General features: G+C 42.3%; 2 protein-coding genes across 3 annotated transcripts in view; both read right to left on the reverse strand.

Moving 5' to 3' along the window:
• Nucleotides 1-2,796, reverse strand: part of WDR35 (WD repeat domain 35) — a 46,046-nt gene extending 43,250 nt beyond the window's left edge. For both annotated transcript variants that reach the window (XM_049819011.1, XM_049819010.1), the window contains exons 1-3: nt 2,664-2,796; nt 1,810-1,927; nt 1,003-1,074 (exon numbers count right to left, since the gene is read on the reverse strand). In XM_049819011.1, coding sequence (XP_049674968.1) covers nt 1,003-1,074; nt 1,810-1,927; nt 2,664-2,687 — 214 coding nt within the window. In that variant the 5' untranslated portion in view covers nt 2,688-2,796. The remainder of the gene's footprint in view (nt 1-1,002; nt 1,075-1,809; nt 1,928-2,663) is intronic.
• Nucleotides 2,797-3,934: 1,138 nt separating this feature from the next.
• On the reverse strand, nt 3,935-23,329 carry MATN3 (matrilin 3). The gene is given in 10 exon segments (XM_049819272.1): nt 3,935-6,296; nt 8,033-8,140; nt 12,025-12,147; nt 12,976-13,098; nt 14,963-15,085; nt 16,437-16,559; nt 17,051-17,142; nt 17,144-17,159; nt 20,732-21,301; nt 23,139-23,329. Coding segments are annotated over 10 exon segments (1,470 nt in total). The 5' UTR covers nt 23,275-23,329; the 3' UTR covers nt 3,935-6,240.
• Nucleotides 23,330-23,948: the final 619 nt, after the last annotated feature.

The following is a 23,948-nucleotide window of genomic DNA, read 5'->3' on the forward strand; positions in this document are numbered from 1 at the left end:
GTAAGCAAATCTCATGGACACTATTGAAAAAAAAAAAAAAAAACCCAAACACAAAACAAAAAAAACCAACAGGCTTATCCACACACGTTGCTAGAAAAACTGCTTAAGAAGGCTTTTAGTCTCATGTCTGATTTTAGCCTATTGTACAGAGTTTAAAACTTTAATATACAGTGAAAGAGCAAATTGTTCTCTTTTTTTTTTTTTAAACGACAGTAGGACATCATTGTTTCTCTAACTGAGAAATTCCAGCATCAACTGCCCATCAGTTTAGCTTTTCTCTTCTGCTATAAAGCATTCTTTATCTGTCATCTACCAAGGCAGTAAGTGAACTAATCTATGGAAGCAAATGTATCATGATCTTTTATGTAAACACCTAAAAATATATTCCAGTCCCATAAAAATGAGTAGCACTTCCAGATTAACCACACTGAAGTCAGAGATTACAAATACTTTACCAGCAGCGCTGCATGACTAAAAAGAAGTCCCTCTGTAATGGAACACACACAATAGAATCATCCACTTAAACAGAAATCAGTATTTCCTTCTCAGGATAATGAACGGGGACCAAATAATTTGGAAAAAGCAAGGCCTGAGGTAATACAAAACACAAGTTAGGCCATAATGTCAAAGTTCACAGATGTAACCTTGCAAAATCCGTAAGCAAAACTTTAAATCATAACAGGCAGAGCAGAGCTTGTTTTGTGCAGCATATGTCCTGTATCACTCATACAGTATCAGCCAGGAGAACCGAGGTAAGGCTAGATCAGTTTGATTCTCAACCCAGTAATTCACTCGCAGATCATGAACAACTGACTGTAAGTTGTTCATCAGATAACTTGCTAAAAATAGATAGCCAAGCTGTTACATACCTGAGTTGAATACTGATAGTCTTTATTTCAGGCTTATAATAAAAAGTTATAGCAAAATTACTCTATCAACTTCACAAAATCTCGTATTTTTTTATTCTAATCAGTAGTATATTAAATGCCCAAAGAAACTTACCACTATGACCTTCAAGAGTTTGATTCACAGAAAGATTGCTAGGAGCTGCAAGTCCCTTTATTTTTGCTTCATCTAAAAATAACAAAAATAGCTATAAAATAAACCTAATAAAGCATACATATTACCATATCTCTATCAATACTGCAGCTCAATCACTATTTAAACAGATAAAATTATTCACCAAAAAGTATATATATTGTAACTGCAGGATGAATTTTCCACCCCTCAGTTCAATGTGTTTGCTATTCCCATCTGTCATCCAAACTCACATAGTCTTTATGGTCTAGCAGTTTTTCAGGAAAACAACAAAAAAAAACACCGTAACAACTATTGCTATCACATTTTGTTACATTCAGAAAAAGGTTCAAAAGAATTTGAAAATATATTAGATTTTACTCTTCTTGGAACATATTTATTTAAAAAAAAAGACAGACAGCTTTGTCCCCAAAATAACGAAGATGGTAGAGAACATTCAAACAAAATCGAGAAATAATGAAGTAAATTCCAAAATAAACTGGAAGCCTATACAAAAAGAACAAGAATTAAACACATGCCCTGAAAAAGAATCAGCACTGAAGACAACTTCAGCAGATATAAGAGGTAGACAAATTACATGTGCCATGTAAGACAAGCTGGAGGAAAAGTGTTCAAAAGGAAGTGACAGCATGTTCGATATTTATGCAAATACGTAACTATCTATGTATAGATTTAAAATGTATGCAATATTGTCAAGTAACTTGTAGAAGGAGTCATGCTTTGTGAAGTATGGTAGATTTTGTTCTTAAAAAAAACCCAACAAACATTTACCTGTCTGTGTTTCTAATTTTAAAACTTTCAGTAACCCATCCTCTCCACCACAGGCTATAAAACCTTGATCCTTATTCCAGGAAATACATCTTAATCGAACGTTACCAGGAATCGCAATCTGAAAAAGAAATATTTTGTATCTCCACGCAGTTGTAAGAATCATGTTTTATTTTAAAATACTCTTTTTGAGCACCTCAAAGACACTTACGACAGCACACAAGATAAACTTATTTCTATCAACAGATCAGTACACGCAAAAAGAGACAGGCGACAACTGTAATTACAAGCACTAGTTAAACTGTGCAACACAACACTTGATAAAAAGGAAGTCTAACATATGCTGTAAATAATAATAACAGGACGTCTTCAAAGGTGCGCAGAGCAGGCACCATGAGGAACAAAACAGGCGAGAGGGACCACGCAGCACACTGGGCCTTGCCACGAGCTGGTCTCCAGCTGAAGAGCGATGTCGAAAAGTCTCCTGGGGCAGCAGTTGCTTAGGAGACACCCGAAGGCCAAAGAAACCCCAAGCCCCAAACCCAGGCCGGGAGGGAGCCGGCGGGACAGAGCAGGGCAGCACTCCGGGCAGGAACCGGGGCAAAGCCCACGGCCGCAACCACCGGCGCCAAAAGAGCAGCAGCGGCCGCAGGTGGCGGGAGGGAGCCCCGGGAGGGTCCCCTCAGCCCCCCGGGGGGGTCCCCTCAGCGCCCCGAGGCCTCCGCGGTCCCAACCCCCGAGGACTCCGTGGTGGGGAGCGGAGAACTCCGCCTGCCCCCAGGGCTGCCTGCCTGCCTGCCCCTGCCCCCCCCCCCCGCCCCCCGCCGCCTCGGCTTTCCTCCGTGCCCCAGGAGCACCTTCTTGCACAGGTAGATGAACATCCTGGCGGGGCGGGCGAGGGGCGCCGACCCACCCCGCTCCTCACGGCAGCCCCGCAGGGCGTGGCATGGCGGGCCCAGCGCGGCCTCCCTGGTAACCGCGTCACCTTGGCAACCGCCGCCGGAAGTTCCCGCCCCCCCGGGCCCGCGCTCCTCTACTTCCGGGCACGGGAGGAAAGAGGCGTCGTTATGGTGCTGCTGCCGCCTCAGCCTCTCTGAGGCGCCGTCCTGCCCGCCCTTCCTCCCTGACAAACAGCCTGACAGCCGGCAGGGACGGCGGAGGATGGGCCCCTGAGCGGGGAGGTGGGCTGGGGTTTTTGCCCGCCCCGGCACAGCGGTTAACGGTCGTGCTCAGCTTGGATAGGAAGCACGGGTAGTTGATTAATAAAAAGGTCGCTCTGCTTTTACATGGAGGAAGATCCGAAAGCTTGCGAATCTCGCAGTGTTTGCACGCAGTGTTTTTAGTGTAACTGACCTCAGTACGCTCTCCGAGTGGCCCGAGGCGTCGCTGCGAACTGAGGTAACCGGTGGCTGTGGCTGAGGCCGCAGGCGCTGGACGCCATCCTGCTGCTCCCTCAGAAGGTGCTGCCTGCGCCCGCAGCCAGGTCTGGTCAGTCAGTCGCTCACATACACAGATGAATAAATAGTGCCTTGATTCAGGGGGTCGGAGAGGATAGGCAAGCGCCACGGCTGCTGCGACAAAGCTCTCGGACACTGAGCAGTCCAGAGGGAAGGATCAAGCCCGGATTTGTGCCCACAGGAGGTGTGCAAGGGGCTTCAGGAACAGCCTGGCTCTGCAGCACTGACTCCAGGTTAGGTTGGACCCAGCTGCAAAATAAGTATTTTCCATACCAGAGCTGTTTTGCAGCTGATCGACAGAAAAGAGGAAGGTGGGAGATGTACAGAAGACAGTCTGTCCTGTGTCTTCTGCGTTCTGCTCTAAAAACTGGCGTGCTGGTTACGGGAAGAATGGAAGTGCCATGTCTCCCAGGGCATTCACCTTGCTTTCATAGCAGCTAAGCGTTCCACAGTGCATTTATCCACAACACAAACCCCGAAATGTAAGCAATTTGTTCAGTGTCAAAGGAGAATCATGACAAAGCCAAGTTCTCAAAATTGCATCTCCTCAAGTTCAGCATATTCCCCTCTTCTCAGAGAGGCTATCTGGAAATGTGGAGAGATAGAACCGGACACAGGTTATCATCAGATCATTTTATTCAAGTTACATGAACATGCAACAGTGAGGAGCACTGAATCCAACTTTTTGACTGATGCCAACTTGGAAGCACATACGTAAGACAGAACTATAAAGCAAAGCTGGCTGAACCCCAGTAAGCGTTTTAGGTAAGAGAGCTAAAGGTCATTTAGAAAATGCCTGTGGTCAGGCAGTTGGACTACGTCGCTGTAGGTCCCTTCCAACTGAAATATTATTCTATTCCACTCTATTCTATTCAGAATAAAAATAATTTTAAAATAGCATCCAAAAAATCAATTTTAGTTCTTTCCATAACAGTTCTCTGCATTCAAGTTCTACTGCCCCAATAATTATAACAGTGTAACTACTCATTCCATATCAACAAGTACATCTACCTTTAAAATAAAAATGTTCAGTCAGTAGGACATGCTGGTATGTCCTATTTTAAAGAAATCGCTTATATCACCTTGGAATTTTACCTGGTGCTCACAAAGTGAGACAAGATAACTGCTCAGAGAAATTGAACGTAAACACTATCACTTTTAATGTAAAATGGAGTTATGAATACTAACGCGTTAAAGAAAACCTGCCCAGCTGACAACTTGCAAGTCACATCTGGCCTCCAGGATGATTTTCCGCTATCATATAAAATTATACATCTCATCTGACCGCTGGCCTTAGTGTAAATGGTACTGATGTCATCTACTCCCAATTGCCAAGAAGTTGGAAAGTCTTGCATTAGATTTACAACTTGTTTACTCTTACCAATTACGGAGGCCAAGGCATACTTCTGGCCCTGTAAATCCTTGCTTAATTCCCAAGTCTAAACAGAGGACATGAAAGTAAGCAAAGTGCTGGATACAGAACTCCATGACTTACAGAAAAATTATGCACACACAGCACTTTGAGGAAGCAAGTGTAGCATAGCTAGGTTGTCCCATGCTAACTTTAACTGAACTACAGAAAATTAATATTGTGGGGACACATCACAAAATATCAACAACAGACCAATCCAGCAGTCTTGGAGAGTTTATGGTCTCATATTTAGCCCTTGCTGAAACTGTGTCCCATGTTCACCCATGGTATTTAGTATTATATTCTAACTTAACATTACTGGATAGACATACCTGAAGTCTCACTGGCATGTGCAGTGAACATGATAACTGAACTTCTGCCCACCAATTTTCCTTACAATTGTTTGTATCTATTATGTGCAGGGCATGAAGCAAGCACAGATGTTGTTACAATATGCCCTTGACATACCAGCTACTGATACAATATTTTGTGTAATTATATTGCAAAGCTCTACAAAACAGGTTGGATTTTTCAATTCTAGAAAGAAAATAAATAATAATAATAGTTTTGACTTCATCTTCAATTTTTTTTTTAATTTAAATTTTATTTAAATTTAATTTTTTAGTCTCTAAAGCATTTGGATGATTATAAATGCCAAGTGTGCAAAACAAGTGGATTCCTTTAATAATTAATTTTTTAAATTGTTAGCTTTTGTGTTTCATCCTGCAAGCCCAACTGGTATATGTAGTCTCAGTAAAGTCCATGGTATGACCACAGGAATGACTGACTAATAACATAAGTAAATCTTGCAGGATAAAAACCTTAAACTGGAGGACATCTTTCATCCTTCTGAGTGTTAAACAACATTATTAATACCTGAAATTACTGTTAAACCTTTCATCTATATTAACAAGGACTTGCAGGTTTTAAAATTAAATGGTTCTTTTTCGAACTAAGTGACGTGGGGATAGCATCCTGTTTAATTCTGTGCATTTCTTCCATTTGTGCCTCCTTCATCTTTGGGGTTTTGCTACCTTGTTTTTGTTAAACCCTTTATTTCATAACACACATCCTTTAAGTTGTATACAAAAATCTTCCAACATCAGTGTGCTTATCATACTTTATTTTATTAAAATAAGTTACAAGACCCCAACTAACTTTCCCATTTAATGGACAGAAGACATAGGCACATTTTTTACTCGCCTTGCCATTTCACAGTTTTATATAATGTGATATACTGTATCCATTCATTTTTTCTGTATTTACTTTTAAATAAGAGAATAAAAATGCAGTTACTGCAGAAAAGCAGTACCTGCTGTACTACTTGTAGTACAAACTGAAGCACAGCAGGTATAGGTAGCTTTATGGTTATAAAGTGACTGTACATGAAGATCCTCAGGGTCACTGTATTTTCAAGACAGTTGTCTTCCTGAAGTCTTGTTGACATTTGTCAATAATAACAAACCAACTGTTGATTTGTAAGCTGTGCAACAAAATAAAGCTTGCTGAACACAATAAAAAGGACTGCTTCTGAAAGGTTATTTTAAAATTAAGTAGAATGATAGCTCAGACAACCTGCTGTCTGCCTTGATACACCTGCAGCTTCTCAGATACTTCATCTAGTGGACAATTGTTAAGGACAATATAATAGGTGGCTATAAGGTTTGGTTTATTTATAGTCTTTCTCATTGCTGTATTTTCAACAGACAGTCTGCTTTCTAAATGAGGACAATACGTGCTTGAACCAGAGATTTCAAAACATTTTAGAGATCTTGAAAGGACACTAGGGATAGAAATTGCCCACCAAAGAATAACTTTGAAAGAAAGCCTCAGTTCTTAGTAATAAAGAATATTCCTAACTTGAAACCACAGCATTTTCTTGCTTAACATTAGCTCTTTGGGGCAGAAAGATTGTTTTCTGAAGGGTTAGCTACTATTGAGATGACATTATAGGTTTAATTATCTTGGTGTTCAGTTTTAATGACTTAGATTCCCTGGAATTATATATTATAATCCAAGGAAAATCAGTCTTCCCTTCACCTTCCCCAGGCAGATAAACTGAACTCCAAGCACACTGCAAGAAGAGGGATTTGCAGTTAGATCTTATAAAAAAAACTGAATTTATTCAAGAAGTGTGAAAATCTTGTGTCTATGGCAGAAGTTTTCATTTGGCTTTCAGCAACTTTGGCAAACTGAAAAAAATAATTTATCTGTATAAATGATGAGTTCACATATAAAACTTCTAGTTTGCTCTCCTCCTTTGATTAATCCTACATACCCCACTCTTCCTTGATTTTGAAGCCCCAGGGATCAGGATGACAACCACAGACATAGTGCTCCTGTAAATCAATTCGTATTTGAACAAGAGCACCTTTTACAGAAAAAAGCATGCAGTCTCAAAAATTTCCAGTAATGAAAATCTACCACAATCCTTGGTAAATTGTAACAGTCATCAACCACTCTAACTTCTAAAAATTGTGCCTTATGTTGAATCACAGCTTGCCCAAATTTAACTTCCAGTTATTAGTTCCTGCTATGCCATCTGAGGGCATGTATTCCAGCATTCAGGTTTGCTGTGGTACCACAGAGTTGACCGCTTTCTCTTTTTTTTGTTGTTTTTTTTCTCTCCCACATGTTTGTGAAACGTCTCATCGGGGGGCTGACCACATTTCTCTTCACTGCCACAAGCGCTGCACTGCAGCAGATGAAGCTGGCAAATTCCAGCGCAGGACTGCCGGCACCCACCAGCCTGCACCTCAGATGTCCCATGGACCCAAGGCTTGCCTAGTGCCTCCAGCCTTGGCACCCTGCCTCGCAGCTCGCCCATTCTGATATATCCCAGCAGCTGGATATTAATAAGCTAGCACATTTTCACGGAAAAGAAGAAGGTGCATGAAAATTGCTTGGGACAGTGCCAGCCTGCAGGGGTGGGCTGCCTGCAGGGGTGGGATGCAGAGGAATACCCCAGCTAATGGGACTGTTGTCACACTGCCTGTGACGTTGTCTTGAAAATTTTGGGCATAATAGGAGGGCTCAAAACTGAGCATTTGCTGTAACTGTAAATGTCATCTGGAAGAATTATGAATAGAGCAGTGCTTGATGTTCAACACAGCATATATAATCTAGGGGATGTGGGCATATACTTTTTATCTGCATCTTGATACTAAAGCCCTTCAATGAAATGTGAAAACATAGTGGTATTTGCAACAACCTGAGATTTTGCTCCATAACATTTCTAAAATCACCACGAAAATACTTTCTGGTTTTGTATATCCTTCCCTGGCTTATATCAAAACAGCTACCTCTAAAATAGCAGTAAAGAGCTGCATGCAGAAGATCATGGTAAGAAAAAGGATATATTTTGTGGACAGAGCTTCAAGGCGTGAGGTGACTGAGTCCTGCAGGGCAGCTATGGCTTCACACTTACATGACTCTTCAGTTGTAACGAGGCTGCTCGTTATGGCTCCTGAGAGAGAAAACAGCATTTAGAATATTATGACAATTATTGAACATTTAAATCCCAGGAAAACTCTAGATTCTGCAACAGGAGTTGAACTCATGCTGTGAGACTACAGCAAGTACTGCAACCCAGGGCAGCTGGGAAGGAGGGATGGCAGTGAACAGGGGCTGGTGTGTACCCAGAGACATGAGTGTCACAGTCCAGAAATAGGACAGGCAAGAGAGAGCTTGACTCTAACCGAGGAGAAGGCAGAGCAGGGAGTTCCTCGCCTGCCTACCTGGATCCTCTGCACTCTTTAAATTAGAACATTATTGAGCAAAATATAGAAAGAGGCCTGGGTGCAGGGACCAACCAGCCTCCCCCATCAACTGTAATTGCTAGACTAGAGTGAATCGTCCCTTCGCCTGTTATCTTGCCCTCTCATCCAGAATATCCCCCATCCCAAAAGGTAGGGCAACCTGGGAAGTAGAATGAGTGTGTTCAGGTGATGCAGACTGAGAAGAACCTGCAGTCCAGGTCTCCATCTTCTAATTAGTACTTTGACCATCAGACTATCCACACGGGAAGGCCACTGGCATCACTGCAAACAGAACCTATTCAATTAGCTGTATTTAAGGCCATGACTAATTTGTTGGGCTTCTCTTCAGAAGAATGATACAATCATAACATGGTTTGGGTTGGAAGGGACCTTTAAAGGTCATCTAGTCCATCCCCCTGCCATGGGCAGGGACACCTTCCACTGGACCAGGTTGCTCAAAGCCCCATCCAACCTGGCCCTGGACACTGCCAGGGATGGGGCACCCACAACTTTTTTGGGCAACCTGTTCCACTGTCTCACCACCCTCATAGTAAAGGATTTCTTCCTCATATCTAAATGTATATAAACAGAATCTAAATCTATCTATCTATACAAAATCAAGGCTGCTGCCCTGTGAAAGCTGGATTGTAATGGCATTTGGGGTTCAGCTGGGATAGAGTTAATTTTTACAGGAACCTGGGAGGTGGGGGCATAGCGGGGGCAGCTGACCTGAACTAGCCAAGGAGCTATTCCATACCATGTGACATCATGCCCAGTATATAACTGGGGAGCTGGCTGGGGGGAGCACTCTCAACTTTTGGTGGGGGAATCGGGCTCTGGGTGGTGAGCAGTTGCACTGTGCATCACTCCTTTTGTATATTCTTTTATTATTAGCATTGTTGTTGTAACTTCTCCTTTTTTGTGTGTTGTCCCAGTAAACTGCCCTTATCTCAACCCTCGAGGTTCTGTTGGGGGTTTTTTTCCCTTTTCTCTCCTCCGTCTCCCCCCCATCCCACTGGAGGGGGACCGGAGGAGTGAGCGAGCGGCTGCGTGGTCCTTTGTTACTGGCTGGGCTGAAACCATGACAGGCACCCATCCCTCCCAAACACAGCACTTCTGAGAATCTGTTAGTCCAAAGTTAAGCCTCCAGGAGTTTTGCAAGCCAAGTAGGAAGGCACATGATTTTAGACAGATACAGTCAGTCGATGTTAGAAATTGGTCAGTTTGCATCAACTTCTAAGATGTGGGTAGAATTTAGATACCTAAGTCTCAGACTGGGAAAGAATTAGGAGAATTTAATTTACCACTTGGTAAATAATCCAAAATGAAAGCAGGAACACGTGTTAATTTTAAATACTAAGCCATAAAGGTTCAGCTAAGTCATCAATGTGTATCACCCTACAAGTTTGTAATATTGGCAATATGCATGCATAGGGAGTATCATTTTTGATTCAAGAAGTGTGAACACAAGTCCATTCCAATGTCACATGAATATGGATGGAGGGAACAACAACATTCAAATACGCCCAAATGAATTTAAAATCTAGTAGAAAGGCACAGCAATATTAATGGAGGAGCCAGTTAGTATGACAGAGAAGTCATCAGTCTCTTAAGAAAGAGAAAGCAAGCATTGCCATACTCTACAGTGGTTCCATTAAGTCTGTTCCTAGGTCTTGCCCTCAGTCTTCCAGACTTAGAGGGGACCAGTCTCAGCTGTCCTCAAGAATTCCTTTTTCTCCATAATCCACCACAAAACCAGGGATGATCACAAAGGGCTCAGAGAGATGATAATGTCAGTGTTGTATAATAATGTCAGGCATCAGCTGATGGCTCTGAGTTCTTAGCTACATGAAAGACAATTTAACCTCACCTGCTCCATAAAGAAAATAGGAATTAAGGCAAGCTGCACCACTTGTGACAGAATAAGAACAAATATATCAACAGCTACTGAAGCACAGGTACTGTAGTGAGATTACCATCTACATCTGAGACCAGAATAGTAAGTTTCCAAAGGCAGAGCCTTCTTAAAAGAACACCTACAATTACGAAATACCCTTTCAACAAGTTATCAAGAGGTATTACTTGTATGTAATACCTGTCTCTTTATACATGGGGTTTTTTACATTGCTTGCAAAGGCAATGATAGCAGATGATTGAATGATTTTTTCTGTCGATATATAAATGCATAGCTGATGAATGGCAAACAAATCATGTGAGCATTATAACAGTAAAACAACAGAAATATTATACCTGGATACAATTTCTCTTTTTTTTCTGAATTGTTTTGGTTTCTTTTTTTGTTTATCAATCATGCCATTGATATTTCCATTTTGCAGGGAAACTGCAAAATCTATGAACAGATTCATTTCTAGCAGTGTAGAAATTCATTTGCCTTAGAGCCAATATAGAAACTGGTGTCCCCTTGATTCCACTGAACCTGTATTTGTTCAGCTCCCTTCTTTGGAACGTTCCACTGGCTTTATGGTCAATGTACAAAGAAGAGCTGTTCAAGAGTCAGCTGGAGGAAGGCCAGTTCAAAATATCACACCAACATCATTGGTTTCCAACCAACTGCCAGTTAATTTTTTTATGTTTGCATTTAAATTCTCCAATGACAGATACAGATCCTCCTTGGATTATGTCTGTTTTAACAAAATTACTTTTCCAACCAACTTTGGCAACTGCCCAAGGGTACCCTGAAATCTTCTACAGTCCTTCTGTGAAATTTAGAGTCTTCCAGTATTTGATATTCAAAATTCTGGACACTCCCATTGCCACTGAGATGCCCAGCAAGTCATACAAAACATGCTACAGCTGTGTTTTTACATGGCATTTATGTTTAAGTCCAGATCTACAAAAAAATTACTATTTTTGCAGATGGTGTTTGGCTATATCCACCTATTTTATAACTTTGCTCTTACATAGGGTCCTTAGCCACTTGATGTAATGGCAAGTTATTCCTGCTCTGAACCAGAGATCGGACTAGGTACCTCCTGAGGTCCCTTCCAACCCAACTTTACTTATGATCCCATATCAAATGGTGCAGAGGTTCTGCCAACAGCTGATGCCATCATTGCCCATCTGAAGGTAAGACAGTTGGGGAGTTCATGCCTGCCCCTCTTAGCTTGGAGGAATGGACAAGAACATACGGTTTAGCATTGCAGTAGTTCTTCTGACCCTAGTTCTGTTCCCCTCTGGCCTCTACCATCCTCTGAATGCTGGTACACAATTGAGTCCCATGCCCCTGAGACAGATGCCCCAGAACCCTGCCTTGCCAATCCCCCCAGTTATTCCCATTTCATGAGGAAATGCAGATTATAAAAAATTTTTAAAAAATATGGTGAAGTCCTTAAATGTGTGGTGATAGGTAAGAGTCAACTGTCATTTTAAATACAGTTACTGCTATAACTAAACAAGAAGGATGAAACTAGCTCAAAACATTAGTGGAAACAGGCAGAAAAGAATGAAAAGGGATTATACTTTCAGGGAGTTTATGAGTTGTTAGAATGTTTGTCAAACAGATTAAAAGGATTTAACACATTCAAGAGAGGTACTTCAAGAAATATATTTAGAAAAAAACCACATTAATTACTTGAGCATGTCTTCTCATCTGGATTTAAGGTAAAGCCTTCATAGCAGTCACAGGTATACGATCCACCATTAGTCACACAGACCTGCTCACAGTCATGGGTTCCTGGTGCACATACCTCAGGTCCTACAGAATGCATTTTGGAGAAACAGTTATCCAAAAACAAGATAACATTTTTTTAATGCTTCCCAATGGCAATGCTTTTGCATGCTGGGAGCCTATCCTACGTGAATCTTACCAGCAACTACTGAGATGTGTAACGGATCTTGCCTTGGAGCAGTGACATGAACTAACTGCTTTGCTGGGGTCTCCCTCAGTCCTTACTTTGTACACTCTGTGCTCACCCTGACCACAGCTGCCTAACCCCACCAGATGTGAAGTGCCAGATCACCTCCAAAGGCACGCAAGGAAAAGTTTCCAGTATACAGTAACTTCACAATAAGGAGACCGGGAAGGAAAGAAGCACTTCTAATATCATTACATTTTTACTATAACACAAAGTCACTGAGAAGCTAAAGAAACAAACGGCAAAATGAAATTCAGCCTGGAGGGGAGGACATCACCTCAAGCTGTCTCCTGTAGTTTCCACAGTACTGCAAAGTGTGTGACTGTGACTAACCCCAGCTCTTCTCTCTTCAATTATTTCTCAGTTCTGGGTTTGCCGAATGTTGCATAATATTTTAAAATACGGTGAAAGCCTTAGTTATAAGATGATAAAGAAAGACCAAATGGTAAGCAGTTACTAGCATTGTTGCATATAAAGTGCTTTGTATCTCTAAATATTGCTCAAAGTGGAAAAGGCAGAGAGACGTAGAACTGTCTTAAAACACCTGAATGGACATGTAAGTTTCTCAAACAGATCCAAATACATTAACCTCCTAATGAGACCTATTTCAATACATGTACCTAGCTGGGGAAGGTATGGGGGGTTAGGGAACAGCAATCTGCTCTTACTTGAGCAAGTCTTCTTGTCTGGATTCAGGGTGTAGCCTTGGTAGCAGTCGCAGGTATAGAACAGATCATCTCTCACACAGACCTGCTCACAGTCATGCCTTCCAGGTGCACACACGTCGACAGCTGAGGAAGGCATTTGAGAAGAGAATAATATTAGCCAACAGCCAAACTTAAGTTTAGTTGATGGTAGTAATTCCCATTTGCAAACAAATCTTCATTTGCATTCGAAACAGGACGGTTTTATTGCATGTCAGCACGCTATTAGCCATGGTAAGGTACACAGAGCGTGTTTTTATCTGGCTACCAACATCACAAAATTAATATGATTTTTGGAACACTGGCAACACTTTTTTGCAGTTGTAACAGATTGCAAAAGGAACCGAACTAGCAGTGACCCAGTTACAAAATAATTATCCAAAGGAATTTCAGAGAACAAATATCTGGATTTAAAGAGTATTTGGCATTATTTCAGCTGTAATTGAGTGGGATAAGACACTGGTTTATGGAGTGAAAAGACCATAAACAAAGAGTATACATGGCTGCGGAAAAAAAGAGACGTGGCACCCACTGCCAGTTACAAAGTGGGCACTTGACGTGTGAGGCTGATGTTTTCTGCCAAATTTAACACGTCAACTCTGAAAGGCCAAGCTGAGAAGGAGTTTCTATATTTGGATATCTTTGCAGTAAGATGGTTCAGTAAGGCACAAGCAAAGAAAGAAAGAAAAGAAAGAAAAAAGAAAAGACCCCCTCCTGGACCTAGAGTGTTTTTATTATATCACAAAGACCTGGATGGTTGAGAAATCATTAGCAGCCTATTGCAAAATGAGATTCAAAAGAGAAAAAAAGCAAGCATATTAGGGAAATAATCTGAAATTTGACTATGCTGGGGGAGAATCAGTTCTGTGAAAGGAGGTTCAGGGTTCAACTTCCAAAGGGGATTCCCAACTTAATTCACATTCCCTCACAGATGTTTATCGTGTCTATATAATGCCAGGTGAGAGTTAATCTTAAGAACTATATTTACAAAATCAGCTCCTAAACTAGGCAGGAAGAAATATTAAGGCCCCCTGGCTTCACCTCTTTGAGATGCGAGATATATATGATTTAACTGGAGAGATTTGCCTAGGAACCTCCTGGAATTTGAAGCTGAGGCAGCACTTTGTCACACAAAATCTCGTAAGGAAAGGGATTATGATGGAAGTGAAAAAAAAAGGATTTTGCATAAATAAATCATCAGTGAGACATCCAAAGAAATGAAGAGTGAAGATCAAATCCTAATCAAGTGAAAATAATATAGAATACATATTCATTTGTAAGTACTATATACTTATATGTACATCCTTAAGTACCAGCTACATCTATGCTCCTATTGTCCACAAGAGACCAGCACTGGGAAAGAACGTTTCCCTCCATCCTCTAGAGCTCTAAGGCTGTAGTATTTTTTAAAGTTCAAACACATCTACCGAAAAGAGTGATCACACTTGTGATGGTACAGACTGTAATCTCTCTCCCAGCACAGTCCTTGCTCTTCTTTATCTCATTCCCTTGTGCTGCTTTGTTGAAGAGGTTTCTGGCACAGGTAGTGCACATCACATATTCCGCCCAATATATTATCCTTCCCCTCTCTCAGGTGGATATGGCAATTCGTGCCGTGGGTGTGAAAATATTGTGAAGTCCTCAGCGGAATGCCAAATGGCATTTTAATAACAGCAGTTACAAGCTTCACAACTGTAAAAGTGCCACATTTAAAGAAAACGCATTTAAAGAAAAATGCAATTTTACTGTTACTGGAACCAAGGAGAAAGTGTACAGGTGAATTCTCATCTCAAATTATTACTGGACACATGAAGAAATAAAGTTGCATTGTGTTTTCAGGAGCTGCACAGAAACTCTTGGATAATTTATCAGAAAAATAATGTAAATTAACCTGATTTTTAAAAGCCACTTGCTTTTAGCTAAATACAGTATTTCCTTGATCAGGTCTTACCTGAGCAAGTCTTCTTATCTGGATTCAGAGTGTATCCTTCATAGCAGTCACAGCTGTAGGATCCGTCATTACTCAGACAGACTTGTGCACAATCGTGCCTTCCAGGTGCGCACATGTTCATGGCTGTGGTGAACCATGTTTTAGAAAAGAAACCTATTAAACCCTCCCAGACACTCAAGAGTCTTAATGCTTCAACATTTATAAATACAATTTAATTAGGATTCAAATTAGGATTCAATCAGTGCCCTACTATATTATTATATTATGCTGCAGACAACCGAATCCAGTTACTAATTATTTAATGGAGGAGGCAGATACTGGGACAGCAAGACATTACTATACCACATCTTATGCAGTTCTGATTTTCATCAGCAATTCTAACAGCCCTGAATATCCCCAGTAAGGATGAAGCTAAAACACCATACTGAGATGAGCAATAACCTGTCACATGTCAAGGCAGAAGCTGTTTCTTGCAATATTAGCAGTAACTATGGTGAATCCAAATTTAACTTCATACTTTCATCCATGAGCTGAAGGCAGGCACAAAAAACCAGGCATGACATGTAGAAATGCTATTAAATGGCAAAGAGATATAAAAGCTAGTGAGAAGCAAACAAACACAAAAGCAGGAGCACTAGAAGATTATGTTGTCTCTTCAGAAATATGAAGAGTGAAAACTTCAGTGAGAAGAATGCTTATGTGCTCTCAAAGGGAGAGATGCACTTACCAGTTACGAAATAGCTACCCTAAGGCTGGTGCTGCTCAAAATTTCTGAATTTATATTAAAAAAAAAAACCACCAGAGAAGTGTTTGGGGGAAAAAAGTTCTTATATTATGCTAACTTTTCAGGGTGACAATTCAAGAAGCTGCTGCAAGTGTAAGACTGGGGTTGCAGATATTGCAGATATTGCAGATCCCTGCACAGCTTGGAAGCAGAACCAGCAAGCTGTAAAAAAAGAATAAGTTTCGACAAGAGAGATGGAGACGACAGGGGAAAATCATCAGGTTTTAATTTCCCTGTGGACTAGTGGCTCTCACTCTCCAATGGAGACACGGTGCTGGTGGGCACCTCTGGAATATAGGTTCATCCTCTCCCAGGGACTAAGTGATGTTTATGAAGTATTGTGAAGACCATAAAATGGTACTTGAGTGCCAAATTGCATTTCTGTAATAGATTCATAGAACCATTTAGGTTGGAAAAGACCATTAAGACCATTGAGTCCAACCATTAAACTAACACTGCCAAGTCCACCACTAAACCATGTCCCTAAGTGCCACATTTAAAGAAAACGCATTTAAAGAAAAATGCAATTTTACTGTTACTGGAACCAAGGGGAAAGTGTACAGGTGAATTCTCATTTTAAGAGTTGATGTCTGTAAGCAATTTTTCAATCAGAAACAATGCAGGTAACTCACAGAAAACACATCCATGTCTCCATGAGTTTCACATATTAAAGAAGCCTTTAATTCTTACCTGAGCAAGTTTTCTTGTCTGGATTCAGGGTGTAGCCTTCATAGCAGTCACAGACATAGGATCCATTGTTACTCACACAGATCTGATCACACTCATGCCTGCCAGGTGCACACATGTCCACAGCTGCAAGATGCATGTTAGAGAAACAATTCATTGTTAATAAAAAGTAGTTTGGGATGGAGTGCATATTCACATTTTCAAACATATTTCTATTTGGAATCAGCTCAGAAATGGCAATACTAATTGAAGGAATTAGAGTAAGTGGTCAGAGAAAACATCTATACAGTGTCTACATCTGAAGACTTTGTTTTGGCATCTGGCCCTAATGAATGGATCTGTAGGCATAATAAAAGGATGGCGATGGAATGAAACTAATTCTCACCATTACTTGCAGCAGATTTCTATTTATTATTTATTATTAGATTTATGAAACTACTTCTCATCATTACTTGCAGCAGAGTTTTATTTATTATTTATTACTAGATTTATTATTATTGAAGGAGAGACAGATGTTCACTGTTTCAACAGATGTACACAGGTAGCTTCTCAAATCCAATTATGGTGTTAAAAAGTGCATTTTTTCTAGTTGAACACATTTACCGAAGGAGTAATACCTGAGCAGGTTCTCTTATCTGGATTCAGAGTATAGCCTTCATAGCAATCACAAAGGTAGGATCTGTCGTTACTCACACAGACCTGCTCGCAGTGCACACACATTCGCAGCTACAAAAGGCGTTTACAGAAAAGGCATTTCAGTCATGCCAAAGGAAAGAAACAGTCATTAATAATTTGTGCTTACAAAAGTACATCTTGCACTGTTTGCTGGATTAGTAGTAGTAAATGCCAGCACTGTGTCACTGCCACAGAAAGTTACAGGCATCTTTTGCATCATTCTGTAGCCAGAAGAAAGAGGTCATAAATGACACTGGCACAACTGCACTGAAATAACTCACCACCTGAGGTGGCAGAAAGACAAGATGAATTGAAAAGGGTGCAAAAGGGAGAGATTTTAAGCATTTAGTAGCATTACACTGGAAATGAGAACTCGGCAATGAAAAGACCTTCTGGCTTTTTGTATCCGGTCCCTTTCTATTAAAGACAACCAGCTGAAATAATCCCAAAATGTATCAGTCACCGTCTGGCAGTTTACTAACTTCTGCTCACTGGCATACAACCCGATTTATGAATTCCTGCTGCACTGTAAAAAACTCCCATGTAAACTAAAAAGGAACAGAAAGTAAAATAAAATAAAATAAAATAAAATAAACTGCAACAGAAAGAGCATCAAGACCAGGAGGAAGAGAAAAATTACTCAGAGGCACTAGGATAACACACCATCTTCTCAGGGATGAAAAGAGTGTCTGCGTAATGATGGTCCAGATATACCAGCCAGCAAAGAAACCCACCAGTGCAAGACGGGTATGTGAGGGCTGCAGCTGCCTTGATCAATCAGATTTAAAAAGTCAAGACCAAAAGGGGATGTGGAGGAAAGTTTCTACAGTAAGGCATGTGAACCTCTTAATTGAAAGACAGTACAGCAATCATGTCAAAACCTCAGAAGAGACGTTTCAGAGAAGCTGAAACTGCAGATTACAAAATGAGATTGAGTTTTCAGGGACCAGCTAATTCCCCAGCAAACAGTAAGGCTATCTCATCAGACTGAGAAAACAGAAAGCAGTGATACGAAAAGCAGCGTGATGGATGGCAGCTGATAGAAGTGTGCTGCGGTGACAGGGCACACAAAATGACTGTTGTAACGCTGGGCTGTCTCTGCAATGCACTGTGTGTGCTGACAGTCTTTTCCTTCACAGACGGTCTAACTACGCAACTAATTAACTTCTGACTAACTCTTCTTTCTTTTGGATGTGCTATTTCTTTGGTCACCTCAGGATGCCCCTGTTTCTTTCCACAGACTGTAAAGGAAACCTCAATACTCACTTGAACTTACAGGATTTTTAGACGAGGGGGAAAAGGGAAGGGGAGAGAGAAGGGAGGAGAAAAAAAAAGGTTGAGAAAAAAGGGGGAAAGGAAGGAAAGAAAGAAGGAGGAAACAGAAAAGGAGAAAAATGGGAAGACAAGTTCGTTACCACCTGAAATTTGACTTAGATAAGTAGATACAATATGGGTATGGACTACTGGTAAAAATCAAGCTCCAAAGCAATAGTGCTGAGAAAAGAAATGAGAAGCAAGAGTGCTTGAATCTTCTTGTGTACTTCTGAATGCAAGGCAACATTTCCCATTTTCTAAAACATGGAAGATTTAGATGTCCCATAATAAGACCAAGAGAAAGTGTGTCTTGTCTTTCCATTGGTAAAAACAAATCTCAAACCAAGACAGCATCTTTTCATTCTGCTACCCCCTTGGGAAAAAGAGAATTCATCTCCATGACTTATAAACAAAATCTGTGGGTGATATTTTCAAGCATAACTGAGAAGCTCAGACTCAAATGGTCAGATTTTTGTGGCAGGAAAGTCAAGCCTCCACTGACTTGGACACCATTTCAAGGCTAAGATTTTCCATCTCCAGGATGGTCGCATGTTGAATGATGCTCTCAATGCATCAAGAACTTGATCTTAGCCAACTATTTTGCCCCTGAACTTTAGTTTTCCTGTTTTCAGTTCACCCTACAAACAAATTTCCTTGCCTTGGCCAAAGCAAAGAAAATCCTAATTGTCACTGGCAAGTCAGGATTTCTGACCAAAAAGCAGTCTGGAGCTGGCAAAGACCCAGTTTACCCACACTGCCTTACAAGACCCTCTTAGATTCATTCGGTTTGTAGGAACGTTTTTTTAAAACTATTCCCTTTACTTTGTTCTTGTTCATGAATCCCACAGATTCTGGCTAATGGCACGCAGGCAACTCAGAGTTACACTGGAAGTGTGTATGTGTGAGCTCTCTTTGGTTTATCCTCCAGCTTAGTAGGGGCATAATTTCCATGCTTTGGCACAATAAACAGAAAGTTTACTCTTAAGAACAAGAGATTTTTCTTTGGTGCTATGAAAGGACTTGCTTTGGCGAGAACATAGGTGGAAAATCAATGCCATGTCCACAGCACACATACCTGTCCAGCTAGGTGGGCCCTTGTACCCACTTCCAGCTACCAGAGGGAGGATCTGGTCACATCAGCAACACAGCATGATGTCAAGCCAAACCTCAAGGCATCTCCTATGTTAATTACTGGGCAAAGTGTCCTGTCTGCAGATGGTCCTACACGTTTATTTAACACCTAGAAAAAGAGGTCTATTCACTCTAAACGTATTCAAAAAGTATGGTGGTAATTTCTAGTAAGGCTTGGAAATAATGAAGTAACACATTGCCAACCAAGTTCCCAAGGCAATGGCTGTTATTTTAATTCTCTTACAATGTTCTTTATGCCTGATTTTACCCGTTACTTGCCGGAGACTTATTTTACAAGTGATTTCCTTAAAAATTTACTAGAAAAATCTACAAGTTTTTTAATTGTCAAAAAGTTGTCGTTTGATTTGTGAGTAGGGCTGTGTCATAGCTCTCTATAGGCAGTTCTAAATACTCCAGATACATGACCTTTTTTTTCTGTAAATGACAATCGCAACCCACACTGGCCTAGCATTGTTAGTGGAGTTCTAGCCCAAACCAAATATACATCCAACATTTTTCCAAGAAAAGCCCTGAAAGAGCGAGGCTAATTCAACGCAACCCACAGTTCCCTGACTAAATCAAGTTGCAGAGAAACAGAGAAAGGTGTGAGTCCAGCATGCTGAAAAAGCCTAGCAATGCCTGCAGAGTGAAAGCCCATCCTGAGATGACCTGCCGTGGTGTGTGGGCACTTCATCCTGCATCAAATTTCTCAAGCTACGGTGGCAGTTCACCTGCACGCTGATTTTCCTACTCTGAATCTATAAGGAGCCCTTCGGTACTATACTTCCACCCTCCTTGCTCCCCAGCGAGATGGGAAAAGAAATGAGCAGGCTGCACAGCTCTGGTGTGCGCTGTTGGCAAGTCAGTAAATGTACGTAGCCGAATCCCGGCCAGATTGACGTGCTTTCTCTTGCACTAAATCGGACCAACTGCACAAGAAGGTCCACTGAAATCAGGTCTGTTACTTGCATGCTAAAGTCACTATTCAAAATGAAAGGTCATTACTTGGCCTCCACTGAATAAAAGCGTTGGCTTGTTTGCTCAGTGGATGGCAAAGGAAATACTGAAATGTGATACATAACACTTCTCAAAAAGAAAAACTTCTTTCTTAGGGAGCGGAACCACAGCAGGAGCCAAAAGGAGCCAATCACACTACCCTCTTGGACTGACCACCTTACCACAGAAAGTCTCTCGGAATTTGGATGTCAGCTTTTCGATCACACCATAGGTCTCCACATAAAAGACATGTTCATCCAGTGGTTCGCTGGCCATTATCCTCAGGGACTGCATGTCTGCCCGGTCTACCCCAACTGCATAGATCTCAATGCCAGCTGTCCGGGCGCTTGCTGCCACATCTTGAACCTGGTCCTGTGGTCGTCCATCTGTCACGACAATGACCACCTTGGGGATATTGAAGGTTGCCGGCCGGGTGCCCATTTCCTCAGTGAAGACTTCGTCCACGGCAGTTTGGATGGCAAGGCCGGTCATTGTGCCAGCAGACAAGGGCTCAATGTGAGATATAGCCTCCTTCATAGATGCTTTATCAAAGTAGGTCCGGAGGGGAAACTCTACCTTGACAGTGCTAGCATAATTCATGACTGCCACACGGGTTGTTCTTTCACCAACATCCAGAGTATCAATCATTTTTGACAAAAAGATTTTCACTTTCTCAAACTCTTCAGGTCGGACACTACGGGAACTGTCTATGATGAAGACGAGGTCTAGGGGCCGGTTCTTGCAGGCAGAGTCTGTCAAGAAGGAAGGAAAACACAACACTTCAGTCATCTCCTACACAGGACCGGAGCTCTCACCCTAGGGCAGTGGGAGCTGTCATGGCAAACTACTCCTACTAGATAAATGTTGGCACTCTTGATTCTTTAGGAAGAGGCTTAAAATTATAGTGAGCAACATGTTAGAAATTCTTAAATATTAATTTTGACAAGTAATAAATGATTGAACACTTCTAAGCATTAAAAGATAGGTCCACATTTGAGCGCACAAAATGTCTAACTATCCTTGAAACATTGTAGTTCACATGTAACAGCCATCACAGAAGTGTAGCAATGATACATAAACATACTCACTTTTTATTTTTAAAGATAAAGCCTGAATTCCATTTTTGTAAGCTACAGAAATAAAATGGTAGAACAACTGGCTATGTTACATAGTGAACAGATCCTAAGAATATTTTTAGGATAGTAACAATATAGAATGCTGAGTAGGAATCATTTCTTGTTTGTAATTCACAATCCAAAGTACACAAGAAGAAATAAAGGCCAACAGGAAAAAGATGCAGATGATGCTGTGATAAAGGCTTCTTTAGAAGTTGTTACCATTTTAAGGCTTCTAGAGCAGAGAAAAAAAGTAATTTTACATGTAAAAATGAACATTTACACACATATTTCTAGCTTCCAGAGTTCCTCACTGACATATAAATCTAGACAGAAACAGAAAAGCCATAGCTCACATCAGAGACAAGCATCACTTCTAGGAAGACAAAAAATAATCAAGACAGTGACAGCAGGCGACCCAAGCTTACACTCTGTCCCGATATCCTGACCTGACACTAACAATACCATGTACTTAGTTCCATACCTCAAGGTATGGATTTGTGCAGCTGGTTGATGAAAAACAGACAACCCAAAAACAGAGTACTTCTATAAAAGAGACATTCTGGCTCAACACTGCATTAAATAGCAGTTTTAATATGCTCCCTGAGAGCTGTTTTGGGAACCTGACACACCTCTCTCAGTTACTATTGAGTTCGCTATTGTTATTCCATTCCGGCTGAAATAAAAAAAAATCTTCACAGGTCTCTTAAAAGTAGAGGTGAAAACAGCACTTTTTTTCAGTGCATTAGAAACCTTTTTTCTCTTGTGCAAGAGAAAAGGGAGGGAAAAGAAATCAAATTGCACAGATAGATCTTACTTCTACCAGGAAACACGGGAGCAGAGTTGATTTTGCCTTTGGACAGAGCAATGGAATCTAGGATCCCGCCCGGGTATATTTTATGTAATTCTACAAGCATCCCGTAACTGAGTTTTTGCACAAGGACTTAGAAGAGTGGTTTTGTGCCCTTTGGAGAGCTGAGAAAACCTGAAGAAATGTTGCGCGTGCATGGGTAGCTTAAGACGTGAAAGAGATACAGCGTTTGCCCTAAAAAAAAAAAAAAAAAAAAAAAAAAAGGCCAAATCCAAGGTTTGTAGGCAGAAGAATTCTCTCTTCTAGGTAAAAAACCCCTCAACAAGCCACTTCTCCGCAGCCTGATCCTGGCGTGAGGCTGCAGTGGGGCCGCTTCGAGGAACGAACACCGGCAGGTCGGAGTTATTTGGAGAACAGCAAGGCCGGCTCCGCGTACGAAAAGGAGAGCGGCTGGTGCTTGTGCCCACCCGCGGGCCGTCCTCGGACCGCACGACGCCCCTGGGTGGGCCACAACCTCGCCGCGACCCCCGCTCAAACTACGCCCGAGCAAAGCGTGAAGCGACCGAGCAGCGGGGGAGGGAGGGGGGTGGGGGGTGGGGGGTGGGTGGGAAGCGTCGCCTCAGCGAAGGGCCGGGGGTCGCAGCCCCCGCCGGAGTACGGTACCTGCCGCGGCCTGGCTCCCGCGGAGGCCGCCGCCGGGCCGCGGCTGGCGGTGAGGGGAGCCCCGCGCCGCGGGCGGCAGCAGGAGGAGGAGGAGGAGGAGGAGGCAGCAGCCGAGGATGCCGAGCGCCCGCCTCATGGTGCCGCCGCCTGCCCCGCCGCCCGCCGCCCCGCGTTTAAAGCTGCCGGGCGATGGGGGGCGGGCAACCGATGTGACACCGGCTCGCCCCCCCTCATTCCTCCGGCCCAGAGCGGCGGGGGGAAGGCGCGGGAGGGCAGCCCTGGCTGTGGGAGGGAGGGAAGGGCTGCGGGCACTCGCGTGAAGCGTGGGCAGGGTTCACACCTGGGGGTCGGGGGGGCTGGAATACAAGCTCACCCGTTCTCCCGCCCCTGGAATTACTCGATGCAGGTCTGCTAGCTTTGCGCTCCCCAGTCTCAAGGCTTTAGCTCCAGAGACTGGAAAGAACGGGAGAAGAAGCTCACAGCGGGATCACCCAGGCGAAAGAAACTGCCTTCCCTGTTGCCAAACCTAACCTAGGCCATTTTTTCTGGTCCCTAGCACTGCGAATCCTCCCAGCCCCTGTGGGAAGCTGCAGCAAGCTTTAACGGAAAGCACGGTTTAGAGCACAAATCCACTACGACCTCCAGCACGGTCTTTTAGAAGACACCTTTGCCAAACCCCCGGTCAACACGTTGGACTGCAGGACCATCTTTTCTCCCTTCGCCTCGGTAAGGGGAACAGGAACCACCACACCCTCACAACCCACCAACCAGCAGTACAGTCTCAGGCAGGTACTGACTGGCTCCAGCAGG

This window comes from Accipiter gentilis, chromosome 16 (assembly GCF_929443795.1).
Source record: "Accipiter gentilis chromosome 16, bAccGen1.1, whole genome shotgun sequence".
Taxonomy (NCBI): Eukaryota; Metazoa; Chordata; class Aves; order Accipitriformes; family Accipitridae; genus Astur; species Astur gentilis.